Source organism: Petaurus breviceps, unplaced genomic scaffold (genome assembly GCF_028583685.1).
Source record: "Petaurus breviceps papuanus isolate PSGF00001 unplaced genomic scaffold, PetGlider_PUasm1.0 90763, whole genome shotgun sequence".
NCBI lineage: Eukaryota > Metazoa > Chordata > Mammalia > Diprotodontia > Petauridae > Petaurus > Petaurus breviceps.
Window position 1 is genome coordinate 7,472,935 of NW_027187340.1, and position 22,459 is coordinate 7,495,393.

A 22,459-nucleotide genomic window follows, 5' to 3' on the forward strand; every position below is an offset into this window, starting at 1 on the left:
ACCAGACAATAAATATTCTCCCCAACATAAAGGACTGACATTGTCTATCACTAACAGGTGGTGCTACTTCTTTTCCTTCTTCTCAGGCACTTAAAATAGTAATCATAAGGAGATTGGATTGTTCAAATTGGGTGACATTAAGTGGTTGTGGTACATGGAGCAGATGCAATTTTATTATAACTGCCTCTTTTACATTAGATAGGTAATCATTCATCTAGAGATGACTTTTTGTTTTCCAAGAAAGTGATTCTGAATCTTATAGATGCCAAAAAAAGGTCACGATAATAACATAGAGATATTTGAGATAGCTGAAGCCAAAATGTAATGTTTCTAACAGCTACACATTATGAATAAGTTCATTATTGCAAATAATGAAATCATTTAAATTCCATGGGGAATATAATTTCACTGTTCATGACAGATGACATTTTCCCTGGAAAATTAGATTTTTCTTAGGGAAAATGTGAACCTTCCTGCAATGATAATCACCCCATCCCCCCAAAAAAAATCCACTCCAAAACAGCTATTGACCTCACTGGGAAAGAAAAATTTCATTCTGAATGTCTGTAAGATTTTTTTCTTACCATCAAAGATAAATTTAAAATACTAAAGGATTATCTCTCTAGGGGTTAACAATAGCCAGAAATTATTTGTTATTTTCCACACTACTTTAACCACAAAGAAAATTTGTAGTTTTAAGCCAAATTTTAAGGTGTTTTTTTTTTAATATAAGCTTTGATTTAGTATTGCAACATAACTATATATCCGGAGTGGATATCATCTGGTATGGGGCTATTGCCCTTACAAATAACTACTCCTATCTACTCTCTTAGAAGAGTAACAATTATAAATATTGAAAACATCACACAAATACCTATAAAACAGTAGACAACAGACATTCAAAGAATCTAGGAGTGATTTTACAAAACACAAGATTTCAAAATGAAACAGCATGAGAAAGACATATTGAACTTGGAAAGATAGTGAGACATCAAACAGACCCAGATTTGACCAAAGAGATGATTGTACCTTTGACAGGGGGCGCAACCACCGTTTCTTTTTCTCGTTTGGTCACTGCAATATGTATTTTTTCTTCAACAACTTTCTTTTGCGCCACAGGCACTTTAAAGATAGTAATTGGTAAAGAACATTAAAACCAACCACAGAATACAACAGAACACACACAAGTTCACTCCCAAACAGTGTAACACAAGAATCAGGATTAAAAAAAACACTCCATAAAAACACAACACAACATGAAGCAGTGGGACCACATTCACAATACATAAAGAAGATGCTCTGGAGTTCATTTGCGTGTCAGGTCAATGTACCTTTGGGTGGTGGAGGTTTGAGTTTCACAGGAACAGGAACAGGTACTTTTTCTTCAGGGATGGTTCTCTTAGGCACTTAAAAACAATTTTAAGAGACTTAAATTTTTTTAAGAATGACATATTCAAGAGTAGAGATAACAAAATGTTAAGAAGTATGATGAAGATCATGCCTCAACAAGTATTTTATAACATATATTTTTCTTACAGAGACAGAGGGGACATATATTTCTTATCTAACAGATAATTTATAGAACAGATTTTTTTTCTCTCACTGTACCTTTAGCTGGTGGGGCCTTTGGTTTCCTGGGAACAGGAACTTTCTCTTCAGGGACAGGTTTCTTTGGTTCTTTAAAAGCAAAAACCATTCATATACATAACATCATTTTGTGAATTGATGAAATTCCTTGTCTCATAACAAATTTCCAAATCTACTCATTGTATGCTAAATGAGGGAATTGCAGGGCATGCAGTTACTGGGATAAAGACAGAATCCATGAAAGGTTTGAACAAAAAAGATTGTACTTACTACCTTTCTATTGATTTTAATACAATATATGAATTACTCTCTATTCAAAATAAAATACTTTCTATCCAAAATTTAAAACTTTACTATAAAACTTAAAACTTAGGGAGAACAGCATCAGTAAAATTCTGATTTTTCTCCCGCACCCACTCTCTTTCCCTTTCCCCTTCCCCGCACAAGATTTGGAGGTATCTTCCTAAGTATGTTACAGTATCAAATGTCAGTTATAAGTTAATTAATTCACAATTTTTCAGCCAGTCAAGGGATTTGCAAACTTGAAGGATATTAAACCATCTCATAGTATGAAGGGACTTCTTTTATAGTAGAAGGAAAAAAAACCCAAAGAGAAATCAAACTCTTATACAGTTTAAACTTCTTTCTATGTAATTCTACACAACAGAAATATTTAAAGGAACTCTGCTGTATACTTTTCCTTTTTATATAGTGTCTGGCCAACAGATAACAGAAAAATTTCCAGCAGTTGGGTACACCCAGTGATTCTTAGCTTTGAGATAAAGAATGTTCAGAAGTTTGGATCATATTATCATAGATCTATATCTGGAAAAGAACCTCCATGTTTATAGAAACTGACAGGAAAATGCTGTATCATTTTGAGACTGACAGTGATGGCTATGTTGTGAATAATAGGGAGAAAGGGAGGGGGTATTTTGGAGCCCATGGTCTATCTGTCACTTGAGATGTTGGTAGGATTGAAAGCCAAAATGCTGGAGCAGAAATATGTGTAAGATGAAGGATTTGAACTTGAGAGATGATAAAGATCCAAGGTCTTCTATAAGACTTTATCTGGTCTTTTCAGGCCAACTTTTTCACTCAGGAATAATGGAACATGAAATTCTCAGAGAGTTACATAGCTCCTTTGATAGAAAGGGCTTCATAAATGCTTATTGACTGATCATTTTTTTTTCCTCCACTGGACAAATATTTATTATGTATTATGTATGTAGTACTTAGTGGTCCCACCCTATCCTTAAACTCAGAATTCAGATGAAACAAGAATAAAGTCAAGAGTGAAGTCAGAATGTTTGAGTTGGAAGGCACCTTAGTGTACCGTTAGCCCAACATCCTGCCCATGGAAAGGCATTTTTCTGTAATACCCCTAAGAAATGGCTGCCCGTTGCTTTCTCGACCACTTCTAGCTTATGGCTTCAGGAGGTGACAGTTTCAGGCCTACCTGGGACGGAAACGTATTCTTGGCGCTCCGCGTGAGCAACCTCACGGTGTTCGTATTCATACTCGTCATACTCCTCGTATTCTTTTGTGGGCTCATACTCATACTCTTCATACTCATATTTCTCATACTCCTCATACTCCTCCTCTTGCACTGAGACGGACACTCTTTCTTCCTCTTGAGTGTAAGTCCATTCTTCTTCAGCTGAGATCGTCACTTCTGGAATAAGATTGACAACCAGAGGCAATTTTACTCGATGAACACTTAAAAATTTTATAAAAGAATTTTATAGAATAAAAAATAAAACACACACAGAAGACACAAGCATAAGGACTCAATTTTTATGTACTACTATTTACTGGGTTGAGGAAACTCCCTCTGTACCAAGCTGGTCAGTAACATGACAGTCTTAGTTGGCCGAAGCAATGAGAGTTTAGCTGATTTTCTCAGGGTTACATAGTCACTATATGTCAGAGATGGGACTTGAACACAGGTCTTTCAGGTTTCAAGGCCAGATCTCTATCCACTATAGTAAAGAGGTGTCAAAGTCAAGGCCAGCAAGCAGGCCCTAAAACTCCAGAGTGTGCTAGAACTGGATTACAGTGTAATTGGAAAAGGTTTAACAAAATAAATAAAAATATAATGGGATATAGATAATATAAATTTGTGGTTTTTAAGCTGATATGTAATTGTTTGAGTTTGACACCATGGCCTATACCATGATGCCCCTTAACTATATAATTATATTGAAACAAATGTACATACACTTGATTTTAAAATTCCAGAGTTTCTACTACCATTCATTGTCTCCTGATTTTGGCATTGCAGACCTCAATTGTTTTTTGGTGTTCAATAACATAGCTCCCGCCTTCCAATTGTGATTAAGATGGAATTCAAGACATGAGCAATACTTTCTAGTACACCAAACTTCAGTAAAAAAACAGCTGATGCAGTAGAATAATTAACCTGGGCAACTAACAGTGCAGAGAAGTTGGTTTCATGCTTCATTTCAACATTTAATCTAGGGGCAAATTTACCTTTGGGGGGAGGAGGTACTACCCGCTTTGGAACAGCGACAGTGACTTTTTCCTCATGGACGATCTTCTTTTGGGCTTCTGCCACTTTAAAAAGAGTAATAATGAACACTCAATTGTATGATTCAAAGTAAGTGTATGTGGAGGCATGTTGTATGCAAAAGTCAAGGGTGAAGAATCACAGAAGGACCCTCATTTAAAATTTTCATATTAAGTGGCAAGAAAAATCAAGAATGGCAAGTAGGCATGTACTAATTCCATGCCTCACTCACAAGAGACAGACATTCAAGCTAACAGAGGAAGTTAGTAAATCCAGAGAGTTACAATGGACAGGATCTTTACAACTGTAAATGAATACATTTCCTACATTCTTTGGATACTTTAAGGGCAAGAGACATAATTCTGTGTACATAAGTAGCATTTATAAAAGGGGGTTAAGAAGAATCTAAACAGTGCAGAAAAATTGAAGTAAAGCATTAAAAACAGATTTGATTAACTCAGATGAAAGATTTGTTCCTCATCAAACAAGAAAAAGTTCTTTTGCTTAACTACCCTTTTGTGTTAAAATCTGAGTTTTAAAAAACATTTTAGGAATTAAATGTTACATAAAACACACTATGTAAAACAAGCATTTAAACCAATAAGTAAATCATACAGACATATGACATAAAACACATTACACAAAAATAATTTCGAGGCAAAGTTTTTATCTTTTTTTTTTTGCTGGGGGGTTGCATTTTTAAGAAATACTCTCATGAGCTTCTACATATCAGAAATCTTTGGGAACTCATAATTAAGAATTTTTTTAGATTTTCATGTTTAGATTTTCATGTCTATATTTTTCCAAAGTTATGGCCTCAATTTGAAATTACTAACATATGCTCTGTGCTTCTGGGAAAAAAAATATGTGCAATTTATGTGGTTGTACTAACAACATATACTTTTAAAATACACATATTATGACACATATGTACTCATAGATTCACATATGTGCATTAATAGTTGCACAATCTTTCCTTGAATGGGATGGTATTTTCTGAATTTGCTTGATTTTCGATATATAGAAGCTCATTTTGATTTCTAAAGGAGCAAATGTACCTTTGACCGGTGGGGCCTCCACTTTTCTAGGTTTGAGTTTGGGTAATTTTTCTTCAGGCTCAGCTCTCTGGGGCTCTTTAGGCACTTTAAAGATAATAGTCACTTTTTAAGAATTGCTTTCCACTTAACCCACAACAAAAAATAAAAGCATCCACACAATAAAATACAGAAGTATATAAGAGTTGGCATTTTCATCGCTCCAGCATGGAAACTGGTAAGTGCTAGCATTGCAAGGCTCATTAGTGATATTTGGTAAGAGAATAATGAAAGAAAAAGTTTTGTTTGCAATCTAGAGACAGATGATATACCTCTGGCTCTTGGAGGTTCCTCTTTTTTAGTTACAGCAACTTGAATTTTTTCTTCTTGGGTAATTTGCATACGCGTCTCAGTCACTTAAAAGATAATTTTTAGGATTAGGGAACTAGATAACTTGGAGTGGAATTTTATATCAATTAGCCAGAAATTATACTAATTTGCAATGCATACATTATAATGATGTAACAAATTATTAACGGTCCATCCGAAGACAAGACAATTAGACGTCACTGCCATTGACACAATAACCACACACACAAAACCATACGTACACACATATTTAAGAGATTTGACCCAAATGACAGAAATATGAGAAATAAAAGACAAGACCCAATGGGAGGACAATCTGACTTCATTTACCTTTTGTGGGAGGAGGTTCTTCTATCTTAGGAGCTGGAGGGGCACGTTTTTCTGGTACTGGTTTCTTTGGTACTTCAGGCACTTTAAAGATATTAGGTAATTGTATTAAATTGAAAGCATGCTAAGTAGACTCATAATTTTTCTTCTTAATTTCAAGGAAATTAGAAAGACACATCTTACTATAGACCAAAAATGGCAGGCATTTTTCAAGATTAGGCCACAATACCTTTAGCAGGTGGAGGTTTTTCTTTTTTAGGAACAGGTACAGGAACTTTCTTCTCAGGGACAATTTTCTTTGGTGCTTCAGGAACTTTGGAAAGATTAGTTTTAAGAATACTGATTTACACGAATTCAAAACAAAGGGTTTCATTAAAAAAATAAGACCAACTCGCTACAAATATTACACAGATAAACATTATACGACACTTATGGGAACAAACAGACATCTATATATTGACATAATTTTAAACAAACGTGTTCAAAGAATAGTTAAAAGACAAGGACACTTCTGCATCTTTCATAGGAGATTATACCTTTTACAGGAGGAGCTTCCTCTTTTGGAGGAACAGCAGTTGGTACTTTTTGTTTCTGAACCACTCTCCGAGGCATCTCAGGCACTTAAAAACATAATATGTATTTGTGAAAATTTCCATGTGTTTTGTTTACAAAAAAAAATTCCAAAAACAACCTAGCTATATTAGTAAAGAATTAAAACTTACAGAACATCTACAATACAGAAAACATTGGCACCATTGAGATCCAAGCTAGGTAATACATTGAAAGACAGAATTAACTTAAGAGGGGATGTACCTTCAGCAGGTTCCATTTCGACCCTTTTAGAAATAATATGTAGCTTTTCTTCCACGACATATTCTTCTGGCTCTTCAATCACTTTAAAGATAGGGATTTGAAGAAGGATAAATTATAGCACTCTATATGTTTAATATCAGCTGTTAACATGTATTACTTTCATCATATAATAGAAATTTAGCAAAAGATCAGAGGACTGGTATTGGAGCCTATTAACACAAGTCAAGTCTCTGACTGCTTATGCCAAAAAATGTTCAAAGAAAAATGATTTAATGGGGGAATGTGGTTTGATAAGGTAGTAAGGTCTCTTCCCTAAAATTAATTCACACATAAACTTAAAAGCAAAATCTTTTTCATAAACTTAATTTACACATAAACCACAGAGATAATAACATTTAGAGTGAACTAAAAGGTGAGCTACACAAGCAAACACACAAAAAAGTAGGGACGGGTGAAGAATAACATTGTATTTGCAAAATAAGAATCTGGGATGCTCGAAAAGCAGTTAAAAAAATAATACATCACTGTCAATTTGGAAAATAAAACCCTCAAGGGTAACTTAAAAGCCCTAAGTATGCTTATAGAAAAGATTAAGTCTAACATCATAACTGACATTTTCAAATGCTGTAGCAGCGATGTGCTAGAAACAGCTTGAATGGTTTCTATGGGTGTTAAATTTTCAGCACGAGCACTCACACCTCAGAAATTGCCAACTGCTACAAATCAGAGCTTGATTCATTTTGTTGCTTGTCTTAACTTGAGAAAGTGATGGAGAAAATGTTACTAATTCAGATCAAACTTAAAAGTGTTTTGGGCACACAAATACACACATACACAGATGAACACACAGGCACATATACACATATACATATACATATTTTTTTTTCCAGAAAGTCAGTTATTAAACATTCACCACCATGCCACTCATTTTGCTGAAAGACTAGTGGTTGTAGGCTAATGATAATAAAAGGCGTTCAAGTTTTGCAATATTTGACACTCACAGCACACCTGACTCTGTGGTTAGCAAAGATATTTCCATCCAACTGCTCTGTAGGATGGAAATATAGGTATTATTGTCCCCATTTCACAAGTAAGGAAACTACCTTCCTTAAGTAAGGAAGGTTAAGGTGAAGTGAAGGTTAAGTGATTTGCACACTGTCATACAGGGCTTAAATTTAGAATTTCTGATTCAAAGTCCAGGGCTCCTTTTTGTTTTTTTTTAAAGCAATCTGGGTTAAGTAACTTGCTCAAGGTTACAGGGCCAGTTATTTCTGGGTGTGGTGCTGAGTATCTGAGCCCGGATTTGATCCAGGTCATCCCGACACTGGAGCTGGTGCTCTTACTCGCTGAGCCACCTGGCCGCCCCAGGGCTCCTTTTTTTAAACCAGACTGCCTCTAGTTATATATTGAAGGTCTACTCCATGCCCCTGGGAACAAGTAATGGGTTTCTTTGTTCTGTAGGGACAGATATGATGGAAATGAGAAATTCTGATTCTATTTGCACAGTGAATGCCAAAAGCTAATGTCAAAATATTAACGCTCATTTTCTAAAAGATTTTGTCCTTTGTACTGGGAGCAAATTTAAAAGCTCTTCTTGTGTTGGTAGAAGTGAAAAAAAACAACTTTAGCTATACAATAACATCCTTTTGGGTTCACTAAAAATATTTTGGCATCATGAAAAAACAGCATTTACATAGCACTTTAAGGTTTGCAAAGCACTTTATAAATATTTTCTTATGGAACCATGATTGTTAATTTTACATCTTGCATTTGGGATAATTATAAATCCTTTTATCCTTAAGGGAAAGAGGTTCCTTTCTGTCCCTTTTCTATACTCTCTGTAGTTGTCTTGATTGTTGTCAACATCAAAGAAAACATTCCTTCATAGAAATCCAAACAGCTGGTGAGTTTACACTAGAGAGTTATTTTAGGTATACGCTCACCAGTCTACACATGTTGTTGTGAAAACCAATGTAGGGGAAGAAGCTCCTTATGTAGAACCATTTCTTGTTAGTAGAAAATGTAAGTAATGCTACCTTTATATATAAGAAAAAATCACACACACACAAACACAATGTATGTGTTTAAGAGTATTTTAACATGAAAGCACTATGGTCTCCTCATACAAGGGAGACAGTTGTATTATTGAGTTATTTTATTATGCAATAAATCTACTGTTTCATGCCAAACAATTTAATTGGGATTTTTTTTCCCTGAAAAATCCTTTTGGTTTACACATGTATTAATTAGCATGAAACATTTAGCTGAAGTGCTGAAAATAATACGATAACAGGCATTTACAAACACACTTTGAGTTTTTTTCTTAAAAGATTACAAAACTGTCATTGACTTGTTTAGATACAAATGAATTGATTTAAAGACGTGTGAATAAATGAAAATCTGACCATTCTTTCATTCAGTATCAACTTTTCTTCCAAAGTATTCCTTAATTAAATAATTTAAGTGCTTCATATTTATAAGAAAATAAATCTGGCCTTGATGCTGTAAATGGAATTAAGATTATATTATCTGTTGCTTGAGCATTTGTAGCTAACTGTAAATATTTCAGATACACAGCTGAGGTTGCTCAAGTTTTAGGCATTAACTGTCAAGAGAATTTCTACTTATCCTGAAAGCTAAAGGAAAAAGATTCAGCGTTTGCAAGAAAAAAAGACAGAATCAATTTGATGATGCTGGAAGATGTGGTTAGAATCTTCTTTGTTCTTTCCCATATAGCAAAAGCATAGTATGTATACTCCTTAGTCTTCTATAAATAAGGCCATCTTATTTCACAGAAGATTAGTAAAAGAGTGCAAATGAAACAAGGATTTGTTCTATCATGCTAGGTATGACACATATGACACATAACATGAAATTTGACGTGTAAAAATCATGGTAATTTGGTTTGACAGAAAGACATCTACTGCACACAAATGCTGTCCACAAACTGCTTGTGGATTGAAGGTTGTTGGTGTTGGGTTTTTCAAAATCTGATATCCAAACTACAGTTTGTTTTTCAAAGAGTGCAGCTGGCCTGTAGTCTTGGACTTAGCATTCATACCTTCATATGATGTAACCTCCACTCGCTCCTCTTCCTCCTCCTCTCTTTCCTCTTCTCTATAAACTGAAACGGATACTGTTTCTTCTTCTTCTTCATAACCCCATTCTTCCTCTGCTGATATTTTAAAGACAAGATTGCATTGTAATGTAACTTTCTCTAACAATATTACTATTATCTGTATAAATGTATGTACTCCAGAACCATGCCTGATGTCTGTTAAATTCTTAGCAGAAAGATCAAGGCACCTTCTTTAGAGTCTAGTTCATGGGTTCTGGATTCTAAAAGTCATCATTTTAAAAGAACCATCCTGTGAATTAAGATTTAGCATCACTTTAGAGTAATGCTTCTCTCTACAGAATAGATGGATAGAGAAATCAGCAGCAAAGAAATCCAGTAATTTGTACAAATCAACATATTTAGAACGAATGCATGACTTTTGTGAAAATATTTCCCTATAATTAAAATAATTATTTTTATTTAACATGGAAAATTGGAAATCAATTTACTTTCAGAAAGAATTAAATTTACTGTCCAGAGTCCTATTTTTTTTAAAAGATACAAAAAAAGGGATGGCTAAGTGGCACAGTGAATAGAGCAACGGCCCTGGAGTTAGGAGGACCTGAGTTCAAATTTGACTTTGCACACTTAACACTTACTAGCCATGTGACCTTGGGCAAGTCACATAACTCCAATTGCCCTGCTTTACCCTCTTCAAAAAGCAAAAAGAGAGGGAAAAAATACTGCTGCCCCAAATCATTACTTTGGTATAGCTTTTTATCCAGAAGATTCATTTGTTTAAGTACTTCTGTTGTGGCAAACACGTGTATGTCTGCACCAAATGCATGTTTGCCATAGACAAGCAGTAAGGTATACTAAAGGGCTTGTGTGTCCTATTATATATAGGTGCAGTTAATCTGAGATGAGGGCAGGGTGTGTATCTTTGAAGCGGATACCTATTTACCTGTTGCAAATTATATGTAGAAGGGAATGGCTTAATAGAGATGCCACCCTAGTAGGGTGGAAGAATGAATTGAGAGTATAATATGTGCTTTTAGCAGTCATGCACAAAATACTTGTTTCCCATGTCTACTCTGATCCCTGCCCATATGGAATGATGGAGGATTAATGGAGAAAGGACTTGTTGCAAGAGACATGTAGACATGTTGTAGACAACATTTAGATATATTTCAACACAAAGAGCAAATGGAAGATCTGATGAAATATGCCCATTTAATAGAAATAAAAAGTTTTTGCAAGAAGGAAATAAACGTAACTAGAACAAGAAGAGAGATTATAGAATGGAGAAATAAATATCTCCAGTAAGTCTGATATACAAGATATATAAGGAGTCATTCCCCAGTAAATAAATGTTCAAAGTAAATGAACAAACAAAATAGCAATGGCAAATTGTCAATGACCATGTGAAAGATTTGTCTAAATCATAAATAATGAAACACAAAACAATTAGATTTCACATTACATACATTAAATTTGAAAATATGATAAAAGATGAAGATGAGTAATATTTAACAGAAGACAAATACACAAAAAGATTACTGGAAGAGTTATCGATTATTTAAACCATTCTGGAAAACAATTTGGAATTATGTGAGAAAAGTCATTAAACTTTTTAAACCCTGTGATCCAGTAGTCTCATTGTTGATTATGCCCTATGACATAATAACATGAAGATACCCCATGGAGATCAACGATAGGTCTTGTAGATAATAAAATATTCACAGGAGCACTCTTTGTTGTAGAAAAAAATGCGATAAAGTTGAGGTCAATAAATTGAGGAAAAGATCAATAAATTGTGGTACTTCAATTATAGTATAACATAGAATATAATTGAATAATTATTGTGCCATAGGAAATGGTGAATGTAAAAAATTCAGAGAAACATAGACTTCTATGAAGTGATGCAAGATGAACAAATAGAACATGTACAATTATAATGACATAAACGGAAACAATATTAACATGAACTGGAATAACCATTATTGTTTCAGAGGAAAAACACATTTACATCCTCTCAGTAGAAGGGTGGGGATTTATGGGTGTGGAATGCTTCATATGTAGTCAGATATGGTATTTTTGACAAATGGATTTTTTAGGGATGTGCTAGAGCCACTCTTATTACCCCAGAGAGACCATTGTTAAATTTTCTATGTGACTATTTATACCTTAGGAATTGGCAAACAATACAAATCAGGGCTTGACTTACTGTTTGATTGTCTAGAATGATGAAAGCATAAAGAAAAATATGCAGATTAAGCCAAAAACGTGTTGGGGATACTATTTTTTTTCTTTCAGTGAGCCAGTTATACATTTACAAACACACTAATGGTTTTTTTCTTTGTTACGGAGTAGGTGTTGTTGTGAGGATGCCTTTATTGGGAAATAATTTTGGTGTAAAAACCATAAGACACCAATAAAAATCAGACTACATAATCAAAGGAAAAAAGTTCATGAAAGAAGAAAAGAGAAGCTATTTTGAACAATACCTCCTCCCTCACCCCCGTTAACATTGTTGTCTATATACCTTCATGGTGGGTGACTTCCACTCTGTGGGGAACTGCCATTGATACTTTTTCTTCTGCAAAGAATCTTTTCTCTTCTGTAACGGTTTTCTTAGAGACCTCAGCTACTTAAAAACACACACACACACACACACACATAGATGCACATTAAACTTGAAGTTTAAGAACTTAGAACTATACCATTTTAAGCTTTTGTAATATTGTAAGATTTGCTCAGGGACAATACTTTCACAAAATGTGAAAACAAATAAATTACATAGTATACCACAGACAGATATACACACATCTGCTTGTCCCACATTCATAAGAGACACATTTACAGTAAAAGATTAGTGTCAGAAAAGAAAAAGTTTGAGGACTTAGACTCTAAAAGGCTTTGGCCAAATTGGAAGCATGAATCATACCTTTGGGTGGGGGAACTGCCTTTTCTTTCTTAGGAACAGGGACAATCACTTGAACCTTCTCTTCCGTTACTTTCTTCTTAAGAACTGGGGGTACTTTAAAGATATTACACAAGTTTTTAGAATTTAAAGCTCATGTCAACAATGGACAACAAAAACACAGAATCAATACCTGGTATGTATTTATGCTACTACACCAACGAACTACCCCCTAGGTAGCCCTAGGAAGCCCTAGGCAGCAGGAGAGCAGGTTTTCTGAAAAGCTGAAGAAAAAGATCATGTACCTTTGGCTGGTGGAGCTTCCTCTCTTTTTGAAGGAACGGGTCTCCTTTCTTCAGGAATCTTCTTTTTCCTTGGTACTTCAGGTTCTTAAAAGATAGTATTTAATTTAAAAATTCTCAGAATGACAAAGGATGACATAGAATGATTAATTTATTGACAGTGATGAAGATTTTTAGATGACTATAACAAAAGAAACATTTTTTTTTAAAAGAGTACCTGGTGAGGGTGGAGACTCTTCTCTTTGAGTGATGATGGTTATTTTTTCCTCTGTGACCACTCTCTTATGCACTTCAGGAACTTAAGAAAATATTTGTTTTTTTTTCAGAATTTTTGCACACATGTCATTTTGTAATATATCAAGTATACATTTATTTTGTAGCAAAAGTAGAGAGAAAGATACAGGAGCATAACTCATTTGTGACAGAAAAATAACAAGAAATACAAAAAATGCAAAGGACTTCACAAAATGGGTCAATGTACCTTTAGCTGGAGGGGCTTCCTCTCTTTCAACAACAGGAACAGGAATTTCTTCTTCAGAAATGTGTCTTTTAGGTGGTTCTGGTACTACAAAAGGATTTGACAAAAATACTTAGTTAAACTAAGATCCAGTTTTCACAAATAACTAATATGATATAGGGTCCCTAAGTGTAGCAACTGTCTCAATTTTGCATTTGTATCCCCAGTGCCTGGCACACAAGAGGAATTTTATAAATGACTGTTGATTGATTGACTGATATAGTAACAAACATAGTCTTAATGGAGTTCATTAATTCCAGATGCTATTTTTCATGCTCTGACAAAACCAATGAGGAAAGCCAATTGATGAATAACTAGCTCATATACAAAATTTTAAAGATGTTTAGGCAATTGAAAATGGAAGTAACCAGAAGTTAGGAAATGATAAGAGAGGCAGTGCGGTGTAATGGATAGTGATGAACTTGAAGTCAGGAAGACCTGAGTTTGCATCTTGTTGACATCGAATAACTGTGTTACCCTGGGCAAGTCACTGAATTTCTCTATGCTTAGGTTTCTTCTTCTATAAAATGACACAGTTGGACTCAGTGACCTCTAAGGCCCCTTCAATTCTAAAACTATATACTTATTATATGTGTGTATGTATAATTAATATATGCATGCATACATATGTGTGTTATGATGAGTAGTCCCTGTGTTTCACAGTTATCATAAAGAACACTTTCTGAAGGCTTAAAAAAAATTTCAGGCATAAAGAAATGACCTCTGATGACAAAAACAATTACAGATTTAGAAGACTAAAAGCCATGAACATGAGCTTTCTTATCTGCTTTCCTCCACATCCTAACACCTTTCTATGCCTTTTTTCCATCTTCTTGCTTTTTGGCTAAGCGGTCTTCCTCCTTTCCAAGGCTCACCCTCCCCTTGCATGTGATTCTTTATCCTCTTGTCTCCTTCAAAACTCTATTGCTCCACTGATCTCAGCGGGCCTCTTTTCCCTCACAGCTTCTTAAACTCCCCCTCCTAAATGCCTCATACTTCATATAAAGAGTTTCAGATTTTCCCCACCCTAAAAGAACCTCTCCCTTGGTTCTCAGGCTATCATCTTATTTCTTAATTCCCCTTCCCTGCTAACATTCCAGAAAGAGTTGACTACACTCATTGGTTCCACCCTTTCCGCCACTCTTTCTTCAGCTCCCTGAAGATTTACTTCCTCAGATGACCTACTGAAATCGCTCTCATCAAGGTTACTTAAATGCCAAATTCAAGGACCTCTTCTTTGTTCGCATTCTCCCTTATCTTTCTCTATCACTTAACAAAGATGGCTCCTTCTTTATTGTTGCTCTCTTCTCCCTTGGTTTTTATGGAAACTGAGCTGTTCTGGTTCTCCTACCTCTCATAACTTTTCTCAATATTCTTTCTTGGGCTCCTTCATGAATTCTTTTTCAACTTTTTCCCCCCTGACTCTGGGCTGTACTTTCTTTCATCTTTCTCTTTTGATAATCATATCCAGTATCATGACACTAATTTTTACCTCTATCTGGACGACCCCCCTGATTCATCTCTCCAGTTCCAACCTCTCCTGTGCTCTAGCCCCTACATCTTCCTAACATCTTAAATTCAACATGTCCAAAAAAGAGAACTCATAAGCTTTTCTCCCAAACTTGCCTATACTCATAATTTCTCCATGTATCACTATCCTCCCAGTCACTCAAATTTGTCATTTCTTATCTGTTTCCTGGCTCTCACTCCAAATCCCTAACATCAAGTCATGTGCCAAATACTATCTTTTTACTTCTGAAATATTATTTATATTTAAATGAGTAAAAATTAGCATCATTGTCTTTATGAAGCAGTATTTAGCAATATTACTAATGGTTGCTGGCTGAAACTTATCCATCATTCATCTAAGGTAAAACTTTGCTAAATTTCAACTGTTAAAGGACACATCTATCATTGTGAATCCTTCTCAGAATACCTGTAAATGAGGTTGTAACATGTAATAAACTTGAGCATCAGTGTATATGAAGTTTAGTAGACATTTCCCCAGAAGTATATTCTGTGCAGCAGCCAGTGTTTCCAGTCATATGATAATATATTTATCAAAATATTTCTTCTCTGAGCAAGAGAATATGTTAAACATAAGAGAAACTGTTTTGTGTTTCCCCTTTTAAATAAGAAACTTGAGATGTACTTCAGAAATTTTAGGGATGATAAACAATAAGATGTAAGACTTTTTCAGGAAGATGTATGGACAACAGGCAAAAAAAAAACCTAACAATACACTGAACATAAGGGGTATGAAATAAAGAAGAGAAAAAAAGAGGGACCCCATACAGGACTAAGAAGACCACACAGAATGAAGAGAGTATGTTTTAGTCACTCCATCTTAAGCTTTGCTGTACCTTTGGGTGGAGGGACCACTTCTTTCTTGGGTACAGGAGTGGGCTTTTTCTCTTCTGGGACAGGTTTCTTGGGAACCTCAGGCACTTTAAAGACATCATTGTGAAAATGATGAGAATCCCTATTCTGGGCAGTCTAAGAGTACTTTAAAGCACAAGCTTTTAAATAAGTTTTAAGATATAGGGAAGCAGACATTTGGTTATTTAATATACTCCACTCATGATAAAGAACTATGGATTTCTATAACAATATACATGAATTATTCCATACAGATATTCTTTTAACTACATTAAACAGACAAAGATTAACCAGAATATATATAGACATTTAAAGTATTACTGAGACTTGTGTCATACATTACAGTTGTACATGAAAAAGTTCTTCGTGGTAATAATGGCGTACTTAAGTCAGGACTTACAGCATTACACAAATCACAGATGGGTGGCAGAAAATAGTTGTCACTCTCACATAGACAAACACAAGTGGAAATAAAAGACGAAACAATTATCTTGTTTTGTCTTTCTCTATAACTAGAAGGCTACCTTTGGCTGGTGGGGGCTCCACTTTTTTAGGAACAGGAACTGGCACTTTTTCTTCTGGAACAGGTTTCTTACGTGCCTCGGGGACTTTAAAGAGATAGTGTAATTTGAGAGAATAGTCCATGCACGGTAAGGTTTCAGGAGAAATTAGTGAATTTAAAGCACACTGCTCAACTTTTGGTAAGTATGATTAAAAGAGATATTAAATGCTAACTTTTATGACTTGCTAAGGTCAATGGGAAGTATATATGTTTACAAGGATAGGAGTAGTGAACTGAAGAATTATTATTCAATCATCTGATTATTGGGATTCACCTTTAGCTGGAGGAGCTTCCACTTTCTTGGGAACAGGTACAGGAACCTCTTCCTCAGGGGGAGGTTTCTTGTAAACTTCAGTCACTTGAAAGATGATTTTTAGTTATTTTATTTTTATAGCCTTTATTATTTAGAGTAAATAATTAAACTATATAAGATAATTAAAACATTTGTATTTTAGTAATACTTGACCAGATTGAAAAGAACTTAAGGCAAGAAATTATGTCTTTTATTTCTTTCTCCCTCCTAGCCCTTAACAACATTTCTTTTTACCCAAAATAAATTTTGACTAGATAACTAAAACATAACATTAACACATTCAGACATTTTAGAAATAAATTAATTTTGCACCAAATCAATGATACCTTTAGGTGGGGGTTCAGCTTTTTTCGAAACAGCAACATGAACTTTCTCTTCTATGACAGTTTTCTTGTGTACCTCAGGGACTTTAAAAAGATACACATTTTAATTCTGAAGCATCTTTTGGATATTAAGATTGAAATTTTAAAGTATATTGAAATCAGACCAAAGACAAATTTGAGATGGAAACAGGACAGAAATGTACACAAAATAAATATACATAAATTAATAGAATACATGTTAAGAAGAAAAGAGAACAAAGAGCATTTAGATGGTTTTCTTTTTTTATCCCAAATTTCAAATGTGACTTATACCTGTAACTGAAACCTCTTCCTCTGTATGAGAAGCAAAGAACATCTTTTCTTCTGAAATAACCTTCTTTGTGTGCACTGCTGGTACTTTAAAGAGAGTACATATCACATCAGCATTATTTTGTTCATGACATGACATCATATCAAACATAGACTGCACATTAGTTCTAAGCATTTTAACATGGAATTAGTTAAGTTAGTCTTGATATCCTTAAGAAACAATATGGACATATCACTGCTTGATAATATGGACAAATATTCGAATCATCTTTTTTGAGTTAAGAGGTATAGACAATTAGGCAGTTTAAACAATCAAATTAATGATCATGCAGTTTTCAGCAAATGTTAATCAGATGGGGACCATATAGATACAACTTCTTCACACAAAATATAAGGCTATTCCAATTTGATTAAGTTATCTTTATGTAAATGAACCAGGATATAAAGAAAAATGATTTGCTTTGGAATATGTTACATATTAAAGTTAGAAGACTAAACGAAACAGAAAATGTTGACATTACTTAAATTATGGGTACATGCATTTTAAAATGTACATATATGAGAATATATGTACATTTTTACAGACAATAGTGTCCCAATCCTATTATGTATCATATAGCATTAGATATGTAATGTTTGAAGCTTGCAGCTGAAAGAAAAAGATTTATACCTTTTACTTCAATAATTTCTTCTTGTACTGGCACCCGGGAAGGTTTTTGTGGAACAATCTTCTTTGAAACTTCTGGTACTTTAAAAATATGTATGGTTACATTTATATGAAGATGAATATGTCTTTTATACTTAAAAACATCTTAAATTTGACTAATATTTAAAGAATAAGTATCAGTAGAAGTAAAGTATATTTTGTGTATTTGTGATAATAAAAATATTTGTAAAGTGGTGATACCTTTGGTAACTTTGACTTTCTCCTCTTCCATTCTCCGAGAAGTTTTTTCAATTTTTTCAACTACGGGCTTCTTAACAACTGAAGGCATTTTAAAAAAGTTTAATTTTTTTTTTAAATTGCAGAACTTTTAGATTCTCTTAAAACATCACCCATGTATTAAGCATATCAAGTAATTTGTTACTTCAATAGTTAAATGCCAATGTTTGGTAGTTAAAAGAATTTTAAATTTGTTTTACTCTAGATGTCCATAGTTATGATAATAGATTTTTTAATATCTTGTTTTTCAGCGAATAAGATTGAACAAAGTAAGAATGCATTTGACCAAATATTAAATCTTAGTGAAGAAGTTGCGTCTATTTGATCACAGTAGTGATGTACATGTGCCTTTCCAATGAAGAGACATACAAGCTATGATGAGGACTGACTGGATAGATTTCTTTTCAAGATAATTAAATTTCATACCTTTAGGAAGTGCCACTTCTTTCTTTTCTGGTACTTTTGCTGGAATTTTCTTTTCTAGTGATTCAATTGAAAAATAAGAATCAAGAAGAATGATAATGCTTAGATATATAACTCTGAATAGGTTGACTAACAATCAAGTTAAATAACATGCATATTATGATTTAATATAAAATGTTAAAATGATTTTATATGTAAATAATTGATTTTATAATTCATTTATATAATTCCAGTTTTTGTGGGGGTTTTATAGTGGCACCTCTTCAATAAGGCGTCTATTACTTTTGGGAGGCGTCAAATTAAATGTGCAGATCAACTTGTAAAAATGAAATCTGACTTGACATATGACCAAAAGCATTGAAATATCTGTCAGCAAGCATTACGGTTAAAAGAGTTAATGCTGCTGTACAAGTTTTAAAGAAAATCAATATTTTGAGGCTAAAATTATATTCTGTGGAACTTTTACCTGCAAAAGTTCATCATCTTTCCCCACAATCACCCTCCCACTAAGATCTGTCTTCATAATTCCTGCCCAGTCTTTAAGATATAGTTCAAATATTGTAACTTTCATGGAACTTTTCTTCATTTTTCCAATAGGGTATAGTCCCTGCTAGGCAGCATCTAAGTGGTAGCTAGCATACTGAACTGGGACTCAGAAAGACTTGAGATCAAATCTTTTCTCAGACCCTTACTAGTTATGTGATCATGGGCAAATCACTCTGCACATCTGTTTCCTCATCTGCACAACAGAGATAATAAAAGACCTATCTCCCAGGATCGTTGTGAGGATAAAATGAAATAATATTTATAAAGTACTTAGTAAACCTGTAAAGTACTTCGCAAACCTTATTCTTATGATTGTTGTTTTTATTATTCTTCCTCTTACCTCCCATAGCCCTTTATTTGCATCTTTTATTATACTCCTAAATCATGTATACTGTTTGTTTGTGTCTTTCTTACCTCCCTTCTTTACTATAAACTCATTGAGAGCAAGGATACTGTCTTATTTACCATAGCATCTCCTATACTATTTAGCAAGAGTTTTATCACTTGTAGGCATTCCATAAGTATTTGCCTAATTGAGTTATTTAAAAGTGCTCTCTGACAGTTTAAAAAATCCACTTTATGTCAAATTGTCTAAAAGAAGCAACAAAGAACTAATTAAATTGATACATATTCGAACCACATCCATATGAGCTAAACACAAGTAAGGAAAATAGGGGAGGGAAGCTCTTATACCTTCATATACTTCTTTTTGTTCATAAATTTGTTTTCTTTCTTCCCAGTCTTCTTCCCCTTCATCATAGCCCTCTTCCCTTTCGTAGTATTCCTGCTCTTCTCCAAAATCTTCTTCCCATTCTTCATATTCTTCCTTTTTAACTTTATGAACTTCCTTGGTCTCTTCATACCAGTCTTCTGGCTCTTCATAAAGTTCTACATAAGGTCCCTCAGAAGGCTGTTCATAAGGTTCCACATCTAAATCGTCATAGTGCTCTTCATAAGACTCAATGTAAACTTTCTTTTCCTCATAGATTGCTTGCTTTCTCTCATGCACAACCTCTTTTTCTTTGTGGACCTCTTTCTTTCTGGAGATGGTGGATATTTTCACTTCTTCAGCCTTTGAGGTGACATCGATCATTTCTGGAGCTTAAACAAAAGATTGCTGATGTTGGTATAAGCATTACTCATATCTCCATAGAGAATTACCACCCAGGTAGTCCACTAGACATTTTGAGGATTAAGATCAAACTTCTTTGTTAATTGAACTTTTAAAAATTGAACTAAGTGAGGCTTCTAGTTCAACTCAAACTCCTGTTATTTTGCTCTATACATTCCAGAATTCACCTGTTTTAGACCAAAATATTCCTTAAGGCAATTGAGTCACACAAGGAGTAAGCATCAGAGGAGGGTTTTGTACCTAAGTACTCTGATTCAAGAGTTAGTGAGTGCTATTGCCACTGTACCATAATGTTCTCATTTTTAAATGATATATCCAAAGAAATTAGAACATTTTCTCCTAAATCTTTAAGCCACTAGAATATAGCTATGAGTCTGAAAATTCATATGGGTCATCCTTATTAAAAACATCCTTATATAAGAGCAGAGATTCAGAACTGGAAGGAACCTGATTCTATTCTAATCATCTATTTTTACTGATAAGGAAATAGCCTTGGTATGGAAATATCAAATACTATAGCTAGGAAATAGACAGGAGGCTCAATGGATAGAGTGCCTGGCCGGGAGTCAGAAAGGCTCTTCTTTATAAGTTCAAATTAGACCTCAGAAACTTACTAGCTGTGTGACCCTGGGCAAGACACTTAGCCCTGTTTGCCTCAATTTCTTCATCCATAAAATGAGGTTGAGAAGGAAATGGCAAACTACTCCAGTATCTTTGCTAGAAAAACCCCAAATGGGGTAATGAAGAGTTGGATACAACTGGAAAACAACCGAACAGTAACATTTCTATTACACTCCACTACCTTTGTCATTTTCCATAAGAAAATGAGCAAAACATAGTCATTTTAGCATGGGGCCCACTGCCTAGTATTTGCTGGGCTTGCTATCTTACTTTCACTTGGTCTTCTCGAATTACTTTTGGATCCTGAACTATGTTAGTCACTGTTCTGTATTTGTGTCCCCAACACTTAGCACAGTAAATGGCACTGAATGACTTGTGGAATGTTGCCAAATGCTCATTTTTCATGCACTTTTATGTACACATTTAATAAGAAACTGATAGTTACCTTAACATTTAAAGAGAGATAAGGAAAACATTTTAAGTATGCAAAAAGCAAGCAGTATATGGTTTAACAATATATACTTTTTTATTTACCTTCTGCTGGGACTAGTATAGTTGGGGGTGAGGGCTTCTTAACTGCCTCTGGAACTTAAAAAAAATACAAAAATTTAGTATTATAGTCTTCCTTAACTCTATAGGTAAAATTTCCACTAATTATATGTGCATTTTCTATTCAATTATACATATCTACAAATACATGTGAGTAATACATACATATATATGCACATACCCACATATACATATATGTTATATATTATAGAGAATATAAATAATATTCCATATATAATATATTATATATTTATATGTCCTATGTTTATATATAGTTATATATAATATATATTTTACATACATATTACATTTATATCTCAGGATTGTGTTTTCATCATTTAGGGATTTGTTTAGAATCCTGTAATAACCAGGAACTATACCATAGCTACTGGAAGAACCATATCACATTTAAGAAGAGTAGTAAGAGATTCAATGAAATTTGTCTCTAGTAAAAGCCTGAATAACTTAAATTCAAAATAAATAAAACAACAGCATTAGTTACAACGATAGTTTACATTACTGAAAAAAAAAAATCCAAATTCTAAGAATGGCAGTATAATCAGTTCAAAATTATTCAGAGATTTGCCTCCTTTTGTGCATTTTTCATGCTATTTGATTTTCCCCCTTTTTCCCTTCAAACTGTCCAGAATTTTATAAAAGACCAATGTACCAAGAGAAAAGTCTGGGTGAGTACTGCATGGTCTCCCTGTTTTTCTTTTCCCTTTGGAAACCAATTTGGTGTGAATTCAGTGTGAAAGATTTGGGTTGACTCTCCTTGTTTTTCTTCTTGTTTCACTAGAGTAATAAGTCCCCACCAGTGGTTTCAACACACTCTCATTGTTCATTTTGCCTCAAGGCAATCCTTTTACTTTTCCCTAATTGACTCTCTATAAACTCTT

The 22,459-nt window shown here is 34.1% G+C and overlaps 1 protein-coding gene and 1 non-coding gene across 51 annotated transcripts in view; one reads left to right on the forward strand and one right to left on the reverse strand.

Moving 5' to 3' along the window:
• Positions 1-22,459, reverse strand: part of TTN (titin) — a 324,829-nt gene that overhangs the window by 165,921 nt on the left and 136,449 nt on the right. For 40 of the 50 annotated variants that reach the window (XM_069068526.1, XM_069068527.1, XM_069068543.1 and 37 more), the window contains 27 exons: positions 21,546-21,599; positions 19,952-20,359; positions 18,716-18,769; positions 18,254-18,331; positions 18,017-18,094; positions 17,350-17,433; positions 17,041-17,121; positions 16,676-16,759; positions 16,364-16,447; positions 15,824-15,907; positions 13,425-13,508; positions 13,161-13,241; positions 12,947-13,030; positions 12,666-12,758; positions 12,264-12,368; positions 9,722-9,835; positions 6,661-6,741; positions 6,384-6,467; positions 6,077-6,160; positions 5,851-5,931; positions 5,484-5,567; positions 5,176-5,259; positions 4,081-4,164; positions 3,047-3,262; positions 1,609-1,677; positions 1,332-1,406; positions 1,030-1,122 (listed from right to left, as the gene is read on the reverse strand). In XM_069068526.1, the coding sequence (XP_068924627.1) occupies positions 1,030-1,122; positions 1,332-1,406; positions 1,609-1,677; positions 3,047-3,262; positions 4,081-4,164; positions 5,176-5,259; positions 5,484-5,567; positions 5,851-5,931; positions 6,077-6,160; positions 6,384-6,467; positions 6,661-6,741; positions 9,722-9,835; positions 12,264-12,368; positions 12,666-12,758; positions 12,947-13,030; positions 13,161-13,241; positions 13,425-13,508; positions 15,824-15,907; positions 16,364-16,447; positions 16,676-16,759; positions 17,041-17,121; positions 17,350-17,433; positions 18,017-18,094; positions 18,254-18,331; positions 18,716-18,769; positions 19,952-20,359; positions 21,546-21,599 (2,685 nt within the window). The remainder of the gene's footprint in view (positions 1-1,029; positions 1,123-1,331; positions 1,407-1,608; positions 1,678-3,046; positions 3,263-4,080; positions 4,165-5,175; positions 5,260-5,483; positions 5,568-5,850; positions 5,932-6,076; positions 6,161-6,383; positions 6,468-6,660; positions 6,742-9,721; positions 9,836-12,263; positions 12,369-12,665; positions 12,759-12,946; positions 13,031-13,160; positions 13,242-13,424; positions 13,509-15,823; positions 15,908-16,363; positions 16,448-16,675; positions 16,760-17,040; positions 17,122-17,349; positions 17,434-18,016; positions 18,095-18,253; positions 18,332-18,715; positions 18,770-19,951; positions 20,360-21,545; positions 21,600-22,459) is intronic. The other 10 variants (XM_069068505.1, XM_069068503.1, XM_069068504.1 and 7 more) reach the window with 10 other exon arrangements.
• Positions 13,125-13,193, forward strand: LOC138146615 (small nucleolar RNA SNORD56). Its single transcript, XR_011164548.1, has one exon. It is a non-coding gene; the product is annotated as a small nucleolar RNA SNORD56 (small nucleolar RNA).